Source organism: Homalodisca vitripennis, chromosome 4 (genome assembly GCF_021130785.1).
Source record: "Homalodisca vitripennis isolate AUS2020 chromosome 4, UT_GWSS_2.1, whole genome shotgun sequence".
NCBI classification, from domain to species: Eukaryota; Metazoa; Arthropoda; class Insecta; order Hemiptera; family Cicadellidae; genus Homalodisca; species Homalodisca vitripennis.
The window spans coordinates 35,811,446-35,834,664 of record NC_060210.1 but is presented as its reverse complement, the minus strand read 5'-3'; the positions used below and the strand labels follow the sequence as shown (position 1 = coordinate 35,834,664).

At 33.4% G+C, this 23,219-nt stretch overlaps 1 protein-coding gene and 1 long non-coding RNA gene across 2 annotated transcripts in view; both read right to left on the bottom strand.

Annotated features, from left to right (window-relative positions):
• LOC124359156 (RYamide receptor-like) overlaps window positions 1-23,219 on the bottom strand; it is a 46,908-nt gene that overhangs the window by 7,980 nt on the left and 15,709 nt on the right. The window contains exons 4-6 of the mRNA XM_046811661.1: window positions 19,375-19,521; window positions 4,963-5,167; window positions 3,165-3,386 (exon numbers count right to left, since the gene is read on the bottom strand). Coding sequence (XP_046667617.1) covers window positions 3,165-3,386; window positions 4,963-5,167; window positions 19,375-19,521 — 574 coding nt within the window. The remainder of the gene's footprint in view (window positions 1-3,164; window positions 3,387-4,962; window positions 5,168-19,374; window positions 19,522-23,219) is intronic.
• LOC124359157 lies at window positions 15,362-15,857 on the bottom strand. The gene is made up of 2 exons (XR_006922123.1): window positions 15,718-15,857; window positions 15,362-15,440 (listed from the first exon to the last, which is right to left on the bottom strand). It is a non-coding gene; the product is annotated as an uncharacterized LOC124359157 (long non-coding RNA).

The window sequence follows — 23,219 nt, the reverse complement described above, 5'->3', positions numbered from 1 at the left end:
TATTTATTTCCTTATAATCCTCGTTAAAAAACAATTTTATACTGAGACATTTAGTACATTTCAATGTGTCCACCACCGATAGCTCTGCAGACATCTAATCTATGGTCGATCTCGGCCCATACACTGTGCAGCATGTCTCTTGTAACCGATGATACTGCCTCATAAATCCTTTCCTTTAAATGAGCTAAATCACGGATCTTCTAAGAATAAACAATGTTTTTCACTTATCCCCACAAAAAAATCGCATGGAGTCAAATCCGGGCTTCTAGGAGGCTATTGCCACCTCGACCTATCTATCTTTGTCCAAACTTGTCATTCAAAGCATCACGAACAAAGTCCTTATAATGGGGTGGCGCACCATCTTGTTGAAAATACACCATATTGACATTATAAAACTAGTCAATTTGAGGAAAAAAAAAATTCTCTAGCATGTCCAGATACACATTACCATTAAGACTTTTCTCGGCAAAGAAAAAAGGTCCAATTACTTTGTTTTTAGTCAGTCCACACCAGACGTTTACTTTTGGTGTGTCTCGGATTATTTCTATGATCTCATGAGGATGTTCAGAACCCCAAATTCGAACGTTGTGTCTATTAACACACCCGTTAACATGAAACGTTGCCTCATCTGTAAACATAACATCATTTAAAAATGATTCATTTTCTGCAATCTGATTTAAGATGTAAGTTGCATACTCCACACGTTTATTTTTATCATTCGGTTTCATCCCATGCAACAGTTGAACTTTATAGGCATGAAAATGCAGCCTTTTATGCAAAATTTTATGCAGAGTTGTCACTGGGATTCCAAGCTCCAGACTCCGACGTGGAAGACATTTTTGTGGACATCTAAGACAAGATTCTCTAACGTTTTGAATTGTTACCTCTGATACAGTCGGTCTCCCAGAAGACTTCCGTTTTTGTAACAATCCAGTTTCTTCGAATTGTTTACTCCAACGCGTAATGTTGTTTCTATGAGGTGGATCTTTGTTAAATAATCTTCTAAAAGCCCTTTGCACTAAAACAGAAGACCTTAATTCACTAAACAACAGCACACACTTGGCTTTTTCTTGATCAGAAAACATGTTTCTAGATCAGAATCAAATGTTTGAAGTTATTGCACAATTTAACCAACAACAATGAAACAGCTGTTTTCTAACACAGAGCAATAAAACTAATTGAGCTGAAGAATTCAGAGGTGTCAACCATATTTTTCTACCTTGCATAGCAAATTGTTTATAAGCATTCAAAATTGCACCATTCATTTATGAAAACCCTGTACTGTCTCTGTGGCAGGTCTGATTAGTCTGATTAGGTGAAAAAATACGATAGTTTACCAATTGTAACCTAGCGTCGTTATTTATTCTGTATTGTACATATTTACTGTTATATTTTTTCTATGATAAGGTTGGAGTAAAACACAGCAGTTGTCCCGTAACGAGCTTCGCTGAGATCACGTAAACAATTTTAAATATATAGTTTTTAACATTTTGAGATGGCCTGCCGACAGGTACAAGATGGACATACATACAATAATAAGGAAAATTAATTTTTATACAAGCCCTGCAGACGGAAACAATTTTGTCATCCTCCTGAATAATAGGATTCAATAACATCAAAATATGGTTAGACATGCACCATCAGAGAACTCATTTACCTCTATGTAGATATGACATTTCATACAAAGTAAACTTGAAACTACGTTTATAGATTATAGCTTTCTCGAAATACCTTACCACATGAGTACTACAACGCTAGAATACCCTGAAATCAAATCTTGTCACCAATGTATAGCATTGACTTACCACTTTGTTGCTTTTTCCTTCTATGAATACAAATTTCACATGTTAAAACCTCATATGATTGTACTTGGTTTGTTTACAAATTTATTGATTGTGCTACCTATCGTTACTATTATCGGACCCACACAAAAAAGACAAATGTATTGTTCTGACTTAATTATTATTCTGAGTTAAGCATTGGGTTGCTGTTACTTATATGACTGTGATATTATCTTCAATTTTTGACTTCTCATTTATATTGCCTTCGCGCATTATACCATTAACCATGAAATTTACTTGTTAGTGGGTAATATATGCTCTAGAAAATATTACCGGCTGTATTAAATTATTGTACCTGTAAATTACTTGTAATTTATGTTTTATTTCATTATCTGTAACTATAACACTTCTTATACTGGCTGTAACCTATTCCTGCTTGCCTGCTTTATGAATTTACTTTCAGCATGTGATTCTCTTATTGAAGTTTGCGCAATTTGTTTAAGATGCTTGTGGAATGTTAATTGAGGTAACTAAAATTTAGCACTAAAATCATATTTCATGTGGTTTGGAGTAAGACCTGTGGAGATTTAGCATGCAAAGAGAAATTAATCTTGTAATAAATCAGTTATTTCTTATCTGATTTTTTAACACTTTATATTCTTACAGTCTATGTATATGTAAAAACTGCCAACGGCGCCAAGTGGCGCAAGATAATCAAATCAATCAACGTCGAGTGTGGCTGCTGCTTGGATGAGTGACTGTGATGAGTCATGTCTTTGTAAGCGGTCCGCTTTCCCGGCTATTATTCACGATTCGTAAGTTACCTTTAATCCATTGGTTCCAGCGTTAAGTGATAGAGAGGATTTCTTAGCTATAAGTTCGTCTGGTAAAATAAAACATTACTTTAAGTTTTTACTTTTTATATTACCACTAATAGATCCTTTATTTGGTGCTCCTGCTTTAAAGTGCAAAACTAAGGAAAACAATCAATATATTAACTCTCAATCGTCCTGCGATAGATTTTCGAAAAATCGCTCTCCTGGCTTATTCATATATTTCATTTTTGTTAAATTTAAACCAGTTACATTTACTATTTATACTAGTTTTATGGCATAGATATAATATGCCAACACAATACTAATTTAAATGGAAATTGGAATTTCCATAGCTTTCAGGGCAGCTAGTAAATTTTGCCTAATATTTCAATACAAAGCCTCCATAATTTCTTCTTGAAAGAAAACCTCGACATGTATTTTTGTTATACATATACTATACTATACTATACTTGTAAGATATCTTTAATAAATACGCAATTACATGCTACTATAATAACTGATGATATAAAATAAATACAAGAAATAATAAATATTTATTGTTTCATACCCGAAAGTTTTCACTCATGAAGCAGTAAATGAGAGGGTTGACAAAACTGTTGGCGTTGGCGAGCCATAGACAGCCGAAATAGGAGAGGGCATAGAGGGTGCGCGAGGTGTCGGTAGTAGTGTTAGCGAAGGCGGGGAAGAAGTTGTAGACGGCATTGAATATCTGGAGAGGCAGCCAACAGAACGAGAACAAAACTACTATCGTCACCAACATCTTGATCACCTGTACAAGTAATGGTTAAACTTTGTTAAACTTAATTGGAAAACTTATAATATGAAATTCACTTCCTAAGTTATTACATCAAAGTAAGCACACTAATTGTCGGATAGTTTGTTAAAGACAATTGCCTGGAGATTCTATTATTACACTTTCCTTATAGGCTTGTGGGTCACAATTATTAAATAACGGCCTTAATGGCACTCCTGACGTATAAATGGACTAATTAGCTGTAATCTGCAAGTTTCTAATTTACCTCACTTAACGTTTCAACAATTTAGCACAGTTGCTAAGGGCAGGCGCTAACGAAGCCTTTCCATGCTGTGAATGTTAATTAGATTTTTGATACTACTATATCTTGTTTTACAAAATCAATTTTCATAAATGAGTTTTGCTTTTAAAGGTTATTTTGCTTAGATATTTGTATTTCAAGCTATGAAATACATGCAATGGATTATTAATATAACTCTACAATATAAAAACAAATGAATTATTATTGCTTAGTGTATAAAACTGAATAATTCTTGATAATTTTCATAGCTTTTCAAGTACTAGAATTAAAAAATGTAGACCAGTTTTGAATAGTATTTTATTTAAGTATAATACAGACATTGCATTTTTTTATAAATAAATAAGTAGATTTATATTACAGTTTTAAGTTGGTACCATGTTAAAATAATTATGCTATATGAATGTTATCTCCCTACAGTTATTGAATCGGTGTTTAATTATACTATCCTATTATTATTACTCATTGGTAATAATTATATAAAGGGTAATATTTTTGTATACAACTATTTAAAATTGACCATCAGAATTTCTTTAATGGATTCTGTCCAATATCTTACGGAATTACTGACACGTAACGATAGCCATAACATAGCAACTAGGCGCTGTTACTAGGTCACTTGTAAGTTGTATGAATTAACGGAGTTACTGTTCAAGAAGTTTGATATTGGATGTTTTAGTATTCCTCCAATAACTCTCTCAACAAATTTCCCTATGTGCATTGGTCAGAATATCTCGTGTCTTAATACCTTATTAAAGATCATCATGGAAAAGAACTCTTTACAAACCTTTATCAGAAAAGCTCATTATTTTTAAAGCGAGTATTCTTCATATAGTTAATCTTTTTCAGAATATTTGAAATATTATACAAGGTAACTTTTTTTAATCGTGGTTCATGTAAGTTATTAGTTTAACATATTTTGTAATTGGAGTATGTTGTATTATATTATCTTAAAAATACCAATTGGAGTTTTCAGCCCATCTAATATTTTTCTAGGACATAACATTCAAAGTTTTGCCGTGCATCTACCTTTGGTTTACTTCTAACACACATTAAATTCAACATAAAAATAGGGTTCAATAATTTGCATATAAACGCTCACCTCTGCAGTACAAATATAACTATATTTTTAGGGGTATTCAGATACAAATTGAATATTATCCATTTAAAGGCACTACTAATAATATTACGCTAATTATTTTGGTGTGTTAGGTTAAGCAATCATTACTTATGTATCACACGTAGATAAGTAATGGCTTTCGGAACATTTTTGGTGACACTTACAAAACTGACCTTTCTCTTGGCTCTCAGCTGCACCAGATCACGATCCGGGTCAGCGTTGCCCGGAGAAGATCGTCGCCACATCTTCCAAGCAATGGACGAATAAGTAAGAGCCATCCCAAATAACGGGATTACGAAGGTGAAGAGGAAGATGAAGACGGTGTACATACGACCGTGTTGTGGTTCCAGCCAGCGCTCTGCGCAGTCGTAATGCCACCTAAAAGTATGATATTACCATATTATGTATTTAAGGTAAAATGAAAATAAACATTCTACTCAAGCAAAAGGAAGGAATAGAAGCAAACACGGAGGAATTTCCATGTCTAATGTGGAAAATATTCCCAAAACTCAAATTTGACATCATCTATACCGAAAACTTTAGATGTTAATGTGTGTGAATTGACTAAAATGCCTAGCAAAGACTACAAATCACGTTTGAGGACTCAAAAACTTCGTACGGAAGTTCCCAATGTTTTCATATTTTATTGTTATTGAGAACTTAAAATCAATACAACCAATATGACCTAACGTAATTATATCCCCATCTTTCTTTTTTCAGAGTCAAAATTTAGACAAAAATTAGAATTTATTTAATAATTTTAAAAGTAATCCATTTAGAAATAAGCTTTACGTACAATATTTAGATTATTCAACTATGACATAAACATTAGTAATGGCACTATTTATAACTGAATAAACCAGTATAGTCCAAATCTAAATAAGAAACAAAGACAAAGATTACTGTAAAGGAAAATAAAAAAAAACATAAATAACAGTATGAATAACAATTAACGGTAGAAAAAAAGGAACAACGAATAATAATATACTGCAACAATTCAACACCATGTAATATAATTTTCAAAGTACCAGTAACAGTAGTAAACGTATGAAATAAAAAATATCAATTGAAAAGTAAAAAATAATTAAACTACCCTGCTTCAATACAAGGATGAAGGGAAAGAATCAATAATACATGAAAAAATTAGTTAAAGCAAAATAAAATTCTCTCACTCAACTTTTCTATGTACACGTGGTGATTAGAGCGTCACCCGCGATATAACCATACCATACCATACAGACTATACCACCTCGAACGATTTAAAATTGAAAAAATACAGATACCACTGTTTATTACGTAATAGAGGATTCCATCTCGTCACTCTTGTGCCAATTTTCTATTCAGTCTCCAACTCCACTATTTTACTTCAAATATATCGAATTTTCTGGTAATTTCAACTTTAAGTTGATTTAAATAGGCTGTAAAATGTATTAAACTATAAAAGATTTGTACAATGAGAACGCATGGGCCAAGAGTTGCCAGAGGCAAGGCAATCCCAGTTGATCACAGATTATAGAGACCAGGGCTCTTAGGGGCAGATTGCTACATTAGGCCGAGAGATTTAAGAGGCCCAGAAACCAGAAATTGTCAGAGGCCGTGAACCGGTAACTGCCAGAGATCAGTGGTTTCCAGAGATTGGTAGTATCCAGAGACCGGAAGTTTAGGGTATTTTAGAGGTAGTGAAATGTACATATGGAGGCTTTTGGAAACAAGTGGTTTAGTAGTAGTAGTTTTTAATATACCCAAAAATTATAAAATATTGGTTCTTGAAGTAATAACGGATTTATACCTAAATCTTGTGGTAAGCTTCAGTGTTAGTGTTAGGAGTATAATGCAAAGATTCTAAACATGTTTTATAATTCCATTCAAACATAATTATGTGTAAATTTCAAATGATATAGTTTATTCAATTTATATGTATATACTCTGTGAAAACCAGAGGTTATGTCGTATTAGGAGATTTACAAGAGGGAATTATTATACGCATGTAAAATACATATATGTTTTAAATATGGTGGAGAGCTACTGCTCACGATGTCCATGAACATCGGATATTCAATGTCCGGGACCTATGTCTGTTTCCGTCCAAAGATGAGGGTCAGTGACAGTAAGGTCTATTATCTCTGCTAGGTCAGACGGACATTATTTAAGTAGAAGCAGTTTGATTTATCAGGTGTATCGGAGCTAAACACTTCATGTGTTTAAGTATAATTTATAATTATTTATGATTTATGTATAATTATAGTATGATTATGATTTGATGTATAATTTAAGTATTAATATAATTTTTTTTCAAATCAATCATCAATCGCACTATATCAATTCACTTTATTCTACATAATTAGTATATACAAGAGAATACAAACAAAGCTTTTTCGTATGGAAAAATGGATTAACTTATTAATTAACACAATTACTCACCAATTTATTTTGAATAGTAAGCATACAAACCATACTAAAATAACATTCTAATATTTAGAAAACGTTTCTATCTTAAGTTGCTTTTGTTATAACGATTCTCCGGATTGTTACATATTTTAAATAACCTTTTAATTTAGTATAACGAAGCTTTTTGAAAGTAATTAGAACTTTAGACTATAGCAATGTAAGCAAGAAACTTATTAGTTATGATAAGGGCATGCTTTGGTCCAGGTCGAGACTACACTAGTAAAAAAAATTGCAGTGAAGAATATAACGCTTTTTAATTGGACAACGTGGACAACCAAACTGTTTGCTTTTAAACCAGGAATAACATGTATATATTTTTATTTCAAGAAGTGTATCATTTATTACTTATATTCCAGTTAAAATATTTGAAAATCCGTGCTTCAGTTTTCTGTAGCAAGCTCTAATTACATTTTAGGATTTAATCAAAACAAAATCCCAATGAGAATAAATATATTCACTTAAAATTTGTTTATGCTTTTACATTATCCAACTATTCAATATACATTCAAAAATACTTTGATTTCTTTAACAATAATAAATACTGTACATTATTAAAAGATGCTGACAAAACAAATGAATTTCAGCTAGTACCGAAATATAATATAACTATAAATCAGACAATCTATGTAGTTTGTATAAATGTTATTATTTACCTAAAATACACCTTTTTGCATACGTAGGTTTAATCTAGATACAATTCGATGCATTCAAGGGGTATAAAAGTAAACAGGTTCACAAAGCACGTGCAACATACAATAGACTGTAACACCCGTGAAAATAGTGGTTTATAAGCTTGCCATATGTAGGAAGACATATCAATATGGTTTCTGAACTTTTAATGTCATTATCTCATTTGATTTATATACGATAACTATTATAAGTCTTTATACTTAGTTACAGAGCAGTAGTGTGACCTACAAATAATTTGGTACTTTTAATTGTTTGTGTTTCAACTTCTATGAAAAATAGCTCAGCCGGCAATCAATGTATTTATTAAGAACATTCATGTATATGTTTCACGTAAAATTCGGTCATGTACCTGCACATTCAATTTGATCCTTGATTACAGAACTACGAAAACCGAGGTTCAATTGGAATATGGACGGAAACGAACTGGGATGACCACGGTTGAAAAGCAGCTGGTGGAGTTATGTATGGCTACTTAGAAGGCAGATCCGAGTTATAGTATAACTTAATTATTTCAAAGAAAAGAGGCAGTTCTGTGAAGTTAATTATTAAGGTTTTAGTGTGATTCTGTGTTGCACTGGAACAAGTGCATTTCCTGTTATAGATAAGTATCTAACATTTAGGATGAATATATAGACACATGTTTATGCTGCATGTACACCATGAGAATAGTACAGACGTACATATACAACAAAAGATCATCCATAGATCAGTTTTTGACAACAATTGTAATTGTTGCAATTAGAAGATTTTTGTAATTTACTGTTGGAAAAAAATATTAAAAAACTGTTATTGAGCAGTATTATATTGCTACAATATTTTGTGTTTTACGATACTAATAAACTTCGAGTTAATATTCATTACATTATAAAACATACGGCGGCTCTCTTTAATCTGATGCTGTATGAATATTAATGAAAGGCTTTAAGCCCCAAATTGGTAGAACACGAAGTGGATAAAAGTGTATTAATTGACAAGGCTTGATATTTATAAAAGTATACGTGTTAATGAATCTCAAACATTCGATTTTTTAGAATGATGATTATGATTCTGTACAACAATCATATAAAATACAATGTAACGAGGACCATTCGGGTACAGTAAAACATTTAAGATATTACGTCCGTCCAAGTAAAGTGATTTTATTCTTACCGAATAACATGCCTAATATGGATAATTTGGAAAATTTTTCCTACAATCCTAATTTTGATCGTGATACTCTCATGTTTCTCTTTCTATCCATTTTTCATCAATGTTTATTTGCTTTACAGCTGTAAAAAGTAGGGATCGTTTATATAAACCAGGAGGGAAAAAACTAATGTAAAAATATTATATAATAGAAAAACTGTAAATATATACTTATCTAAAAACTGCATAATATATTTTCATACTATATATTGAAGAATATATTCTAAAAATAAATAAGTTTTCCTTTCATTTTATATGGTCAGGATGGATATAATTCCAATATGGTATCCTATGCACTGATGAGTGCTTGACATAAAATTTATTTAACAGTTTCCTTTAAATTTAGGAGTTAAATAATGTTTGAGCCAAATGTACAATCATACAATGCATAATTAAGTGTTAATCCTATTATAGTACATAGCCATTAGCACTCTAATGCTGCATCCCTGTTATATCTGGCCTATCGTGTTGGTTGTAGTATACTTGCATGTTTGTCGGTTCATGTTAAGTGTGCTAACCTAAAATAACGGCCACGTAAAAAATAAACATTTATTATTTGTAGCTGTTTCACAGCCCTCTACATATACAGCTGCCAAATATAGTGTGATCGATAGTTAATTTCTTACTTATGTCCTCTTTTTGCTGCGTAAGAACGAAATGCAAATTAGTTAGTGGATTAGAATGTCTACACGTTTTCAATGAAAACAACAAATATAGATATAATTCAATCATAAGTTAGCTTTGGCCGGCAAGTTGGAGATTCATGTGAGAGAACAATGGAAATTATTTCGAATGCATTACTTTGGCTTCTGCCACTTTTATTTTTTTGCCGTTGGTAGATCTGGTAGCAGGCCCAAGGCATCTTTCTGATCTTAGCTACGGCTGGTCGTATCGATAGTCAGTTCTGGAAGATATCTTGGTTTCTGGAAACTTTTAGATACTGTTTTAGTTTGTAGTTATGATATTTATGGTCTATCTTTTCTGTGTTTCAGATTTTATAGAGTGAATTCCTAAATTCTTTGATTGCCGTACATTGATTTCATAAAAGGGGCTCATACCTATATAATTACTTATGTAGGCCCAATAAGTATTCCAAATTAAGAGTAAAACAGTAGTAAATCTCCGAATTACTGTACGAGTACTATAAGTACCATGTACCTAAGTCTTTTCTCAACAAACACTTTTCACTAGAACAATTCTAAAGATCTCATATTCTTTTAGTATTATATTGCCAGTGATAACGGTTTTAAAATCTATGTATTGGTATAAAAGCCATACTTAATTTAACTCGTTGTTTTTTAAGTCATGAAAGAGAATAATGTTGGAAAAGTATAAGTCAATTAATTACAGAAACAAACTACCAGGTAAAACTTCTGAACGCCAAGGAACTTTGGAAATTATAACCACAGATTTTTTAATAAGCGTTATTTGAATAAATTAAAACTTTTTAGTTTCGTAATGTTACGGATAATAGATGATTCGCAATAATTACATTTCTTTGAATATTATAGTGTATACTTTTCTATAGAATATAAAAAATGAGGTATCTTTAAATTTAATTGCGTGAGTATCGTAATACGCTGAAAGTAAACTTAAGAAATAGACGACAGTGATGCTATAAAGAATGGGCAGAGGCAAACATTTAAAAGCAAGAAAGCCCTTTATGCGTCCCTTCTGGCCGTAATGAAGGTATTTTGTAAGACAAGTTTAAAGTCGTTCTTGATCCTTAGTTTATATTTCACAAGACCGTAATATTAAGTTAATTACCACGATAAAGATAACATTAATAACTTTCTCTATTATTCCAAACAGTTATTTTTGCAATTTGAACAGGACGCTTCTCAAATACGTTACTGGTAATCCAAAAAATATGTTTTTTTTTTATTTTTGTACCAATCTTGAATAGTAAAATATTTAAAAATTGTTTAAAAAATAAAGCTTAAAGTATTTGTAAAACAATAACTCCATTTCAGATTGTCTGTTCTAGTATCACATTATTTTGTTAGGTGGCATCATCATATTGCACATATCAACACGTTACTTACATACTAGATAAAAGATGTAATGAATCATTACACTATTTCATTCATGAGAACACCTGTAGAATACCTGTGTTGATTAGGTTTTTTAAAACCTATATCACTATCATTTTATATAATACAATTATTAACCACATATATTTATGTGTAACTGACTGATATCTTGTACTGAAATACCTCAAGCATCTTTAATTGTATGGTTGATACATTTTCGTATATGTCTCACGCGGATTGTATATACTAGTAATATACATGTCAAATATTTCTTATCTCACCTTCCCTCGTACTTAAACATGTAGGCCTTAACCACCCTTAAATGTATAGCTCATAGAAGGCCACTAATATTCACATAGCGACTACTATTTCTATGTTATTACCGTACACGTATCGCATGAACGATATTATTATTGTTTGTATAAAATGAGTTGTTACCTCTTGTCTCACTTATCTTCTAGCGTAAACTGGTGGGACCTAACTACTTTCAATTGTGTAGCTGATATCAGCCCACTCTTAGCCACAGCTATGTTATTATTGTACATATACTCTATGCATCTTAAATACAATTTCTATACATCTCGGATACATACTGCGTTGTAGTTAAACTTGTAGACTTTAACCAACCTCAATTGTATAGTTTATACAGTCCTACTATCAGCTACACAGCAAGTATTACGATTATGTTAATCTCACACTTGTATTTCTTGCATGTTGCATACTATTTTTATATAACTAAAATAACTTTTGTGTCAACTATTGTCTTAGTGAAATTAACAGGCTATAAACATACGTGTAGCTGACACAATGCTAATTACGTACCAAGTAAATGACTATAATATTACCCTACGTGCAACCTATAAACTTAATATACTATTACTATATATCTTAAATACCACTTGTCTTACTTGCCATTGCTCTCTTAACCTCCTTCAGTTGTTTAGTTGATACAAGGCCCACCATGAACCATATATCGATTAACACAACTATAGTATTAGCGTAAAGGCGGCGCCAGATATGCGTCATTCGGCAAGCACCGATTGTTTGACGTTCGGCGAACTAGTTGTCTTGCTATTTGCCGATTAACGAGCAGACGTCTACACACATGTGAGGTTTTCCGAGCACGTGTTCGTTCTGGGAATAGCAAATAATCGTCAACATGGATGTCGATGTTGATGATGCTCTTCTTGCTTATCACGCTTTTATAATTTTAACTGGAGGATATTTACTGCTAAAAATGAAAAGGAAACCTAGAAGAAGGAGATGGTGGGCGGTATCCGTAAATCGTAATAGAAGCCAGTAAGTACCTTTGTAAATAATAACTGAATTTTTGTTTGTTATCCCTGGGAATGTTGGGACACTTCTCAATATATATAGTAATTGCACTAAGATTAAGCTATAATATATTGTAGAACAGCTTACCCAATGTTTTTGTATATTTAGTTAGGTTATACAGTTTTCAGCTAATACGTTTAAATAAAAAAAAATACCCCCGTCGCAACTTACGTACTAAGCATATTTAATATTTTCGATGACACACACACATACACACACATAGTATTTATACATGGTTTTATATATATTATATATATATACACCATGTTATGATAACTTATATATATATATATATATATAAGTTTATCATGATCTTGGGCTTAAGTCTTACCATGCCACCTACAGTAATAATTAACACTTTATTGCATGTTTCTGATTTCAGGTACAGCGGTACAAACTTATTAGCAGATTTGTTAAAAGAGCCTTCTGGACCAGTTCCAAAACTTCTGTAGAATGTCTAATGAAGATTTTAGTTCACTACTAGCAAAAGTAACACCTTTGATTGCTAAGAAAGATTACAAAGTGGAGGAAAGCAATACCACCGAATGAACGTTTAGCCATAACCTTACGATTCCTAGCAACAGGAGATAGTTTTAAAAGCCTGCATTACTTGTTTAAAGTATCACCCCAAATAATATCAGAGATAATTCCAGAAGTATGCAGCTCAATAAATTGAAGTACTGAAGGATGTTATTAAGGTAAGCATAATAAAATTTTCAAACTCATTTTATTCGTCACGTTGTACAAGAACATTTACATCATTTACGTATTATTGTTATTAGGTTTAGAATTTAAACAATAAGTATATATTATTTAGTAACATATTAAGTAACCAATTATTTAAATTTGGAAAAGTAGTTTTCAAGTCCAACATTTGGAGGATGTTCACTATTTTCAGCATCAGAACATACTACAACAGTTCCAGAGAGAGCATGTAATTCGTTGGAATCACTTGGAACTGTGTACAATGTTAAAGTATTCATCAGGACATGGGGATGAATTTACAGAAAGCTGACGAGGAAGGTGATGGTTGCATGAAGTAGGTGTTGCCCGATGTTGCAGGTCCTTTCACCATTCTCATTTCAAAAAGAACGTTGTCAATCCGGTGCATACATATTTCCCTTGTAGACTCGTCCATCGATTTTAATTTTGCCGCAACTAATTCGCCGTATATGTCACATAAGTGTTTTTCTTTTTTTGGTTGAAGTGATTGTAAAGTAGTAAACGCAGCATCCATCTTCTTTTTTATCTCAATTTCTTCAGCTGTTCTGGACTTTTTTCGTGGTGGAGGTTTTAAAGGAAGATGAGGCATAGTTAGGCGAAGTTGTGGCACAAGCAGGTAGAACACAATAGCTGAAAAGAAACATTACAATATAATGGAATAAAATATATATGCAAAGCACAATTTTTGTATGTCATGTTGTAAAGTTACAAAAATAATTAAAGACAAATTCATTAAGTATCTTTAATAACTCCAGTACTACAACGGTGCAAATTATGGGACTCCCACACGAATTACGGTGATGGATAGTCAATAGAAAAAAACACATTACCTTCGTTTCTTTGTTCAGGCTCTTCCCTGCTGGCAGATGGTACATTATCTGATAAATTTGGCAAATCTATGTTCCTTTCGGCTTGGAATTGCTCTTCATTTGGAGGTGGAGCCACCTGAAATCACAAATGTAGTAACTTTGTATAATGTAAAGTATTACAATGACACTAATTTTAAATAACATTTTCAGCTTCCTGCTACTGCGACTGAGTGGTGAATAATTAGTCGGCATTTCGAGGAACTGTGGAATTTCCCACACTGCATTGGTACTATTGATGGGAAACACGTAACAATTCAGTCACCAATCAACAGTGGATCCGAATTCTTCAATTATAAGAAATACTTCAGTATTGTACTCATGGCGCTGGTTGACGCTGAGTATTGTTTTATGTTCGCTGATTGTGGCTGTCAAGGAAGACTGAGTGATGGTGCAGTTTTTAAAAACACTGTACTCTACAACAAAATAAAAAGTAAGAGTTTGAATTTACCTAACGATGAGCCGCTACCAGGGAGACAAAAACTGATGCCGTATGTATTTCTTGGTGATGATGCATGTGCTTTAAGTAAGCGACTCATGAAGCCATTTCCAGGTAGCCATGAACAAGGTAGCAAACCCCGCATTTTTAATTACCGTCTATCACGAGCCCGAAGAATAGTAGAGAATACGTTCGGAATAATGGCTAGTGTTTTTCCGTGTACTAGGAAGCCAATGCTACTACAACCTGACAAAGTGGCACTAGTTTACTATGACCTGTGTTATTCTGCATAATTTTTTAAGAAGAAGCAGGACATCACGATCGATGTACACTCCAGCGGGAACCTTTGATTCTGAAGATAATGGTATGGTTACAGGAGGGTCGTGGAGGGAAAGATACCGCTGATATGACATCTATGTTACCTCTACAGAAAGTGCCTAGGAAGCCAGGTACCGCAGCAAAGGAATACAGAGAAGAGTTTGCTGAATACTTTATGAACAATGGAAAAATCCCCTGGCAAAATGACTACAGTTAAATACATGTGTACCCTGTACCATTGATTTTTAATAAATAAATATAAATATTTTACCTCTGAACTAAGTGTCTCTCTTGGCAGGTTCTTATCTTTGAGAAATCTTTCCATGATTTCATAAGCAAACAATTTGGGTTTGTATATATCATCAGATCCGGCTCCACTTTTACAGCTTTCCTTAACCTTTTTCAAACACGTTCTAAATGAAGCATCAGAGAGTCTTTTTTCTTTTTCAATTCGGTGACAGAAAACTTGTTACCCATCTTGCTTTCGATTCTTTTCCATGCATCGTATATTTCATTTCTAATTTTGTGATTGGGATGAGAAGGGTTCCAAATAACTGGTTCATTCTCATAGTATTGTAAGAAATCCAACACCAACTCATTAGGCCACTCCATACCTTAAAATAAGAATAAAATTATTGTTTATGTTATTTTTCTTAAGTTCATTAAAATGTTAATGAGTTAATGGGGAACCCCGGTCAATAACTGTATAGGACATGAAAACCCCTTAAAATTGTAACTTAATCATGACAAAATATTAAATATTAATATTTGTAGGAATTTTTAAAACATTTAAAGAATTCAGTTTATAAATTCAGTAGCCTGGTCATTCACTAGTTTTCAGCCAAATAAGAACCACTTAACCTCAATTTAAGAAAATAAAATTCGTCTTACCCAATAGTCAATGAGGCTCTGATGACAAAATTGGAAACCGTGAACAGTTCTTATCTCCCAACCACAAAGCCGAATGTGTGGATGAAGCAAAGTTTGCCTTTTCCCAAATATTCGTCCACTTTGATGTGTGCAAAAGACCGACACTGGAACGGGAAACAACGAGCACTAATGTTTGCTGCTTGCCGAATAGACAAACAGACATCCACACTGCTCGCGATTCGGCGAGTCGCTGCTCGGTGCTTGACGAATGACGCATGTCTGGCGCCGCCTTAATACAATACACACAAAAACTATTTAAGATGTAGCACAATACATCTTAAATAGTATTTGCGTTCATGTTAAATATCAATAATAGCATATCAATAATATCAATAGTTTAGCATGTATGCATGTAAACTATTTATGTAAGTTGTTTTTATCAAGCCTCTTGTATTTTCATAATACCTATATCAAATGTAAAATTGTGTATACCGTATGTAAATAAATAAATACTCTAATTTTCTGGTGTATTTAAACTGGTAGTCAACAACGGAAATCAGTTGTATAGCTGACACAAGGAACGCCGAGCGATATACCGAATACCACTAATATGTTATTTTCTTACAGGTATACCATGTTTCTCTCATTAACTAATTTTATTGATAGATCATAGAACAAAGTAAAAATATTTACATCCTGTATGAAGGACCAAAAAATAATTTGTTATCCGCTAAAGGAGACAAGTGATTCAGGAGAAGTTACAGAACTCTCTCACGTCGTTCTCACGTCGTTCTCGCTTCGTTTCAAGCACGCCAGCTCTCATAAGTCGAGCGATGTCCATGGGTAGACTGGAAGTTGGAGTCACCGCTGTTCCTCCACAAAAGTCACTGGCATCGGTTAATGACAAGTGGTACAAAAGAAAGTCACTCGTCTCGGACCACCAAAATAAATTCCACAAAACTATACAAAGGGGCAATCGAAACAACGCACACATTGTGTTGAAAGAGTAACCGCGTATGCTAAGTCATTCCACCAGCAAATCCACCCTGACCAGATCAGTGACCACCTCACTCTTTTCAAGACGGACAAACCACGCCATTTCAACCAGTCAATAGGAGGTGACCTTTAGTATGTCTCCTGACCTGTCGTCAGCGCTGAAAGTCAAACACGGTTGTAGATTATTTTAGAAAAAATTAATTCGCCGAAGAATTTTAAGTAATAAAATGTATTCTTACTCTAAGCAAACATAATTGTAAATAATGTTTATGTATTGTATACGTGGAAAATATGTCTTGAAATATATATTAATTGAAATATAATATTAAAATACGATATATATTTCGTATACCCCCCCCTTAAACTATTAGAAGACCCACTAACAGCTATATAAAGATTGCCACGACTATTTTACTATAGTACATGTACTAAATACTATTTGCATACAACTTTGCTATATTTTCTCTCACATGCCGTCGTAATTAATCTTAAGTAACTTTTTTTCTCATCTGCTTTTGTGGTTAAACTGATAGGCCTCAACCATGTTATGTTTTCCAAATTATACAAGGCCTATTATCAACTATATACCGATTTCCACAATTGTGTTATCATCGAAAGCATATCCCAAGGATCTTACATAGTATTTGTATATACCTCAAATATCTCTGTTTAACCTGCATTCTTAAACCGGTAAACCTCAACCACCTTTAGATAAATAGCTGACACAGAGCCCACCATCAGCCATATGACAAATAACTGGAACGGTTTGGTATCAGTGGTATTATTTTTTCTGGTGGGGCAAGTATAATGTGCTCAACTGTTATACGAATAAGAATTATCGAACAGATGTTTCTATTTTAAGAACAGGAATTCTTCAATATTCAATATTAGTAAGCTCCACCAATGCTCCACCACTTAATTCCAACAATTCTCAGTAAAAATGTTTCATAAAATAAATTATTAACTTAACCAAAGCAAAGTGTCCTAAATAAAACAAGATAATTTTCTCAAATTTTTGGATTAAAACCGTCAAAATGTCTCAATTAAACTGTAGGTGTATTTCAAGATCAGGATCTGTGGTGGTAAGGTCCCATAAATTCTTTACGCAATGAATGAACTCTACAATATTTTCTTTGCAATTCTTGCCTGTCCTTTTTTGTCTCCGAAAAAGTTCTAAAAACTGCATTATTTGGAATTTTAATCGAGAGTAGTGTAAGGTATATATTTCTGGTGTTTTGTTTCCAACATGAATTTGTGTGTACGTGAGTCGTTATTCTGCAAGGGAAGGTTCTTAAGATTTTCTGGGAACTGGGTAAGAGAGGGGTAGTAGCAGGGAGCGTTTCCGATCTGGTGGCGTCTTAACGTTGCACTCAATACTTATTTATCACACTCTTATATTTGTCTTTCGATACCAAAATTATGTTTGTACTTTTAAACTTAACTGCAATGCCCGAAACAAATCTGAGCTCTGGATATAAAAATTCAGACTATGTTTGTTTAAACTGTCCCTATATTTGTACGGTCCAAATATATTTACTCTATGCGTAAAGAGATTAAAAAAAATCTCTATGTAATACAGTTTTTCAAGGCACGTTTGAGGTTTCATCTGATCAGAGAGACTTACTACAGTCTTGATGAGGCTGCCCCTCATTGTGTGAACTCTCTGTCAATACTCATTTGTTTAACGCTAAAATTTTTAATAATCGCTTGCAGTGTATTTTTTTAATGTATTGTAACGTGAACAGAAAACTGTTTTGTTACCATTATAACAAATTATTATTTTATTTTATTTATCACCACTACGTAACTAACGTACATGTATCACATTTATATACCATTTGTGTACTTATCTTCTGTCTCACATGAGATCGTGCTTAAGCGGTTAGGACTGAACCACCTTCAGCTACATTCCAAACGCAAAGCCTTCCTTCAGCTATACACCCAATACCACAACTAAGTTATTGTCTTACTCGTACCCCAAGCATCCTGCAGACTGCTTGTATGCATCACTAATATTTCTTCCTTTATATTTTGCCGTATTTAAACTGGTAGGTTTCGACCGCCTTGAGTTGTATAGCTGACACAAAGCCCGTCATCAGCCATATACTGAGTATCACAACTATATTATTATATTACACGTATCTCATGCAACGTACACACTATTTGAATACATATAAAATATCTTTGTCTCACCTACCGTCGTACTTAAACTGGTAGGCCTTAACCACGTTCAGTATTATAGGTGACACAAGGTCCGCCATCAGCCATATTTTTACCACGACTATATTATTATAGTACACGTATTTCATGCTACGTACATACTACTTGAATACCAATAAATTCTCTGTCTCACCTGCCGTCGTACTTAAACTGGTAGGCCTTAACCACGTTCAGTATTACAGGTGACACAAGGTCCGCCATCAGCCGTATAACGAGTACCACGACTATATTATTATAGTACACGTATCTCATGCAACGTACACACTATATGAATACATATAAAATATCTTTGTCTCACCTACCGTCGTACTTAAACTGGTAGGCCTTAACCACTTTCAGTATTATAGGTGACACAAGGTCCGCCATCAGCCATATAACGAGTACAACGACTATATTATTATAGTACACGTATTTCATGCAACGTACATACTATTTGAATACCAATAAATATCTCTGTCTCACCTGCCGTCGTACTTAAACTGGTAGGCTTCAACCACCTTCAGTTGTATAGCTGACACAAGGCCCGCCATCAGCCATATACCGAGTATCACGACTTTGTTGCGCAGGTTCCGACTGTGACGCTCGAATGGGTACCAGATGGCTCTGTATCTTTAAAAGAAAAAGCATACATTTGTACATCAAAATTACATGTGGGAATACTTTATGAGCAACAGTGTATTTTCTATAATACACGTTTATATTTTGTTAAATTATACGAGCCACTAGGTCATGAGGATCAAAGTGATATGTGGTTTTAATTATATTAACACAGTTATAAACAATTACAATTATATTAACAATTACAAATATACAGACAGACAGACAATTATGCCAAAAAGGCGTTAACAAATTATTGACGTATCGCAGAACTTGCATTCTATAAATGAAGCCTCATTAATTTTTACAGTCTTCACATACAATCTTTCTCGAAATATCTTACTATAAATCAATATTTCTCGATACGCATCACTGTAGCATTATATAAAATGTATAACGATAGTTAAGATATATATTAATATATTTTATTTGTGTATTGCAAGTTTGTTTATAAATGTATTTGTTTTATTATTTTCCCGTTGTCGTCATGAGACTAATAATACTCGCCAACGCTCAGACAAATATCATGGAGTGACATACACCATCATAAAATAGTGATATTCATATGTGAATTAAGCTGCCTTTCAAGTTTATAGTTGAGTTCAATTTTGAGATACTCAGACTTCACTAATGCTCAGCCAATAAAAAGTTTATTTATGCAAAATAAATGTAACTATTAAATAGAAATAATCCATTTCCCAACTGTATTAAATGGAATTTATTGACTTTGAGCATATTAAATTTTCTAGTATCCGTGATCTATTTCGCCTTTCATATAAAAACTTCAATAACTGACTATGTTTTATATGTTAATATTAAACATACAAAAACAGAATAACTGATCTGTGTACCTAGTACGTGCATTACATAATATGGTCATTATCATTATATACAGGTGAGCCAGTAATTGAATCAGAATAGTGTTGTAGACAAGAGAGGGTACGCTCAGGGTTCGGTGCCTGACTTAATGTATTTGGGATAATAACCGCGATCGTGTGTTAATGGACCACATATCTACGCTATATTTCATCACGACAGCTGGTGGCCTCAGTATCAGATTTCATCATCAATATAAATCTTACTTACATAATGGATCAGCCTCAATTTTAGTTTGAAGTGACTCTACTGTTTTTCACAGAAAATATTACACACGAAATTACGAAATTAATTATTTCGTAGGTAACACGAAATAATTAATAAAATTTCTGTTTTAAAATCAGCAAAATGTAAATTAGTTTTATGTTTAAAAACACTCATTACAGACGTGTACAACTAAATTAGATTTCATATTACAGATTTTTTTCCATAAAAGGAAAAATCATTGATTTAATAAAGAATTGTGAATGTCCCTCAGTTTGTTTAGCTTACAGTAAATTCTTCCTGGACATGTTTACAGTAAACCGGCATTTCAGTTGAAGGGGTAGAAATAATCTCATGACTCCTTGAAAGTTCTTTTTTGACTGATTTATTCAAATGACCGGTGTTCATAGTCGGCATAAATATAACTACTGTATATATTTTTTTTCTTAGGACAAGAAGCTTATAAATTGCACTTAGTCCTGTAAGGACCTTTGCGCTGCTTCAGGAGTGATAGGATATTCAGGATGGGTAAGGTTAGGGAGTAGGGGCCGTCTCCTATCGAGATCCATGAGGAAGAATTAGGGCACTACATCTCAAAGTCATCCCGGAAGAAGGGAGGCCAGCTGTGAACCAGCCTCTCCAGTCAAAGTAGGCAGGGGGTAGCACACCCTTGTTGAGGTTAACAAAAGCCTCTGAGGTAAGGGAACAAACCCCACCAACAGCCATCCTCCACAGTAGGCTAGACCTATCGAATTGGCCATGAATCCCAGAATCTCAACATTTGCGGTTAGTGATGTGCCGCTACTGGACATCCATAAGGTTACCCAGATTGAAGTGGCACATCGGTTTTTGCTGTGCCCAGTGGTGGGTTCAACTGGTAGGTATAAACCAGCCAGAAGTGATCCCTGCTGGGTGAACTACTGTATATGCAATTATATGCAAAACTTCTGATAACTTTATACGGGAAAGAGCCCAGATAACCTTTGCAAGTGCAAGCGATTTGATGCGTTTCACCATCAAGGGCCATTGAGTATTGCGTTTGTAACAAATAAACTGAGAGAAGGCTGTATAGGGAGATACAGTGTATTGGCTTCCTATCAACCAGCCGTAAATGATTGTACGTACAGAGTACAGCTTTAAACCTGCATCAGAAAAGTGAAAAGGCTTATAGGTGTTTTTCAGCGTCACTTTATGGAACAGAATAAGGCAATATTAAAGTCGTCAAGGTCAAATAAATAATACACCAGATCACACAAATGGCCAAAACGGTTGGTTACCATTTTGCAGGTTACCTCTTATCCCACGCTGGGGTTTCTGTCAAGAGCATTATGAAGCACCTGTATTCCACTTTAGCACAGACTCGTAGTGTAGATAAGCGTAGTAGTTGGTGCATTCGTTTAATCAAGGTGATGTAACTTGATTTATTCCTTACTGAGTATCTAAATGATCAGCGCTTTAAGCACTCAAAAAGTAACATTTCTATACATAACGAAGCTATGGTGGGAAGAGCTGATCATTGCGAATGTTGAGATTAGCTCCTTACCTCGAATTCATAGGTCACTCCGATAGTTACCATGAACAATAATATTTTTCCTATTCTACATGAATTAAGTCATGAGCATGTAATAAAAACCACATCTTAGCATCGAATTCCTGCCTGAAGCTCTATGTCATGTTTAAAAGTTCACGTGTAATGCCATTATCTGGAACCTTGATGTAGACTATACTTCCCACAACATATTTGTTATAACATATAGAGATTTTTAAAATTTAAATCTCCACAATCAATCTTGCCTTATTACTACAGGATGGTTTTTATGTATTGCCTCAAATGGGTTGTAATTCAAAAGCCAAACACAAAAAGTTATATTTTATAGAAATTTATGTTAAGTTGTTTTATTTATTAGTAAACCGCATCCTACAATTTGCACCTTCTAACTTCTCTACATGATTTTAAAGTACTTCTTTAAAGAATTAAAATTTATGTGGGACCACTCTGAGCAGCCCTATTTTGTTTAAAAATTGGTACTCTAAATTAGCTTAGTAATATGACAAAAAATTGAAAACATACCTTAAAAACTGGTCAAATTATACATGCCAGTAACATTTGAGAGCCAATGCATAAATTATTTAGCTTTCAGTAACAACTCGGAATCAGATTGGGGTGTTCTATATAAAAACAAAAATTGTAAATCAGTTAAGTAGTTACTTAAAATTAAGCAGTAACAATGCAATTTATTATCTTACATGATGCAACGCCGGGTGTGAGGTTAATAATTGTATGAGTTTGTGTCATGCTAAGTACTGTTTTTTGGTGAAAATAATTCTTCTAAATGTTACTAAAAGCAATAGCAACATTATTAACTCTGCTCACAGCGTAATCTTATCTACATACTGGAATTCTGAAATGCAATGGTATGGAAAAATGAAATTCATCCATCGATTTCAAACTTACAGTTATTAATACTTTTAGCACTTCCAGGGCAATTTTGTTTATGCATGAGCAAAAGTTGACATTATTCTTGATATTTACCATTATTTATACGTTGAGAATATTTTTTTATTTCCTTTCCTTAAATTTCTTATCTTGGCATGGTTTTCATCAAAATACATTTTACAGCTTAATATAC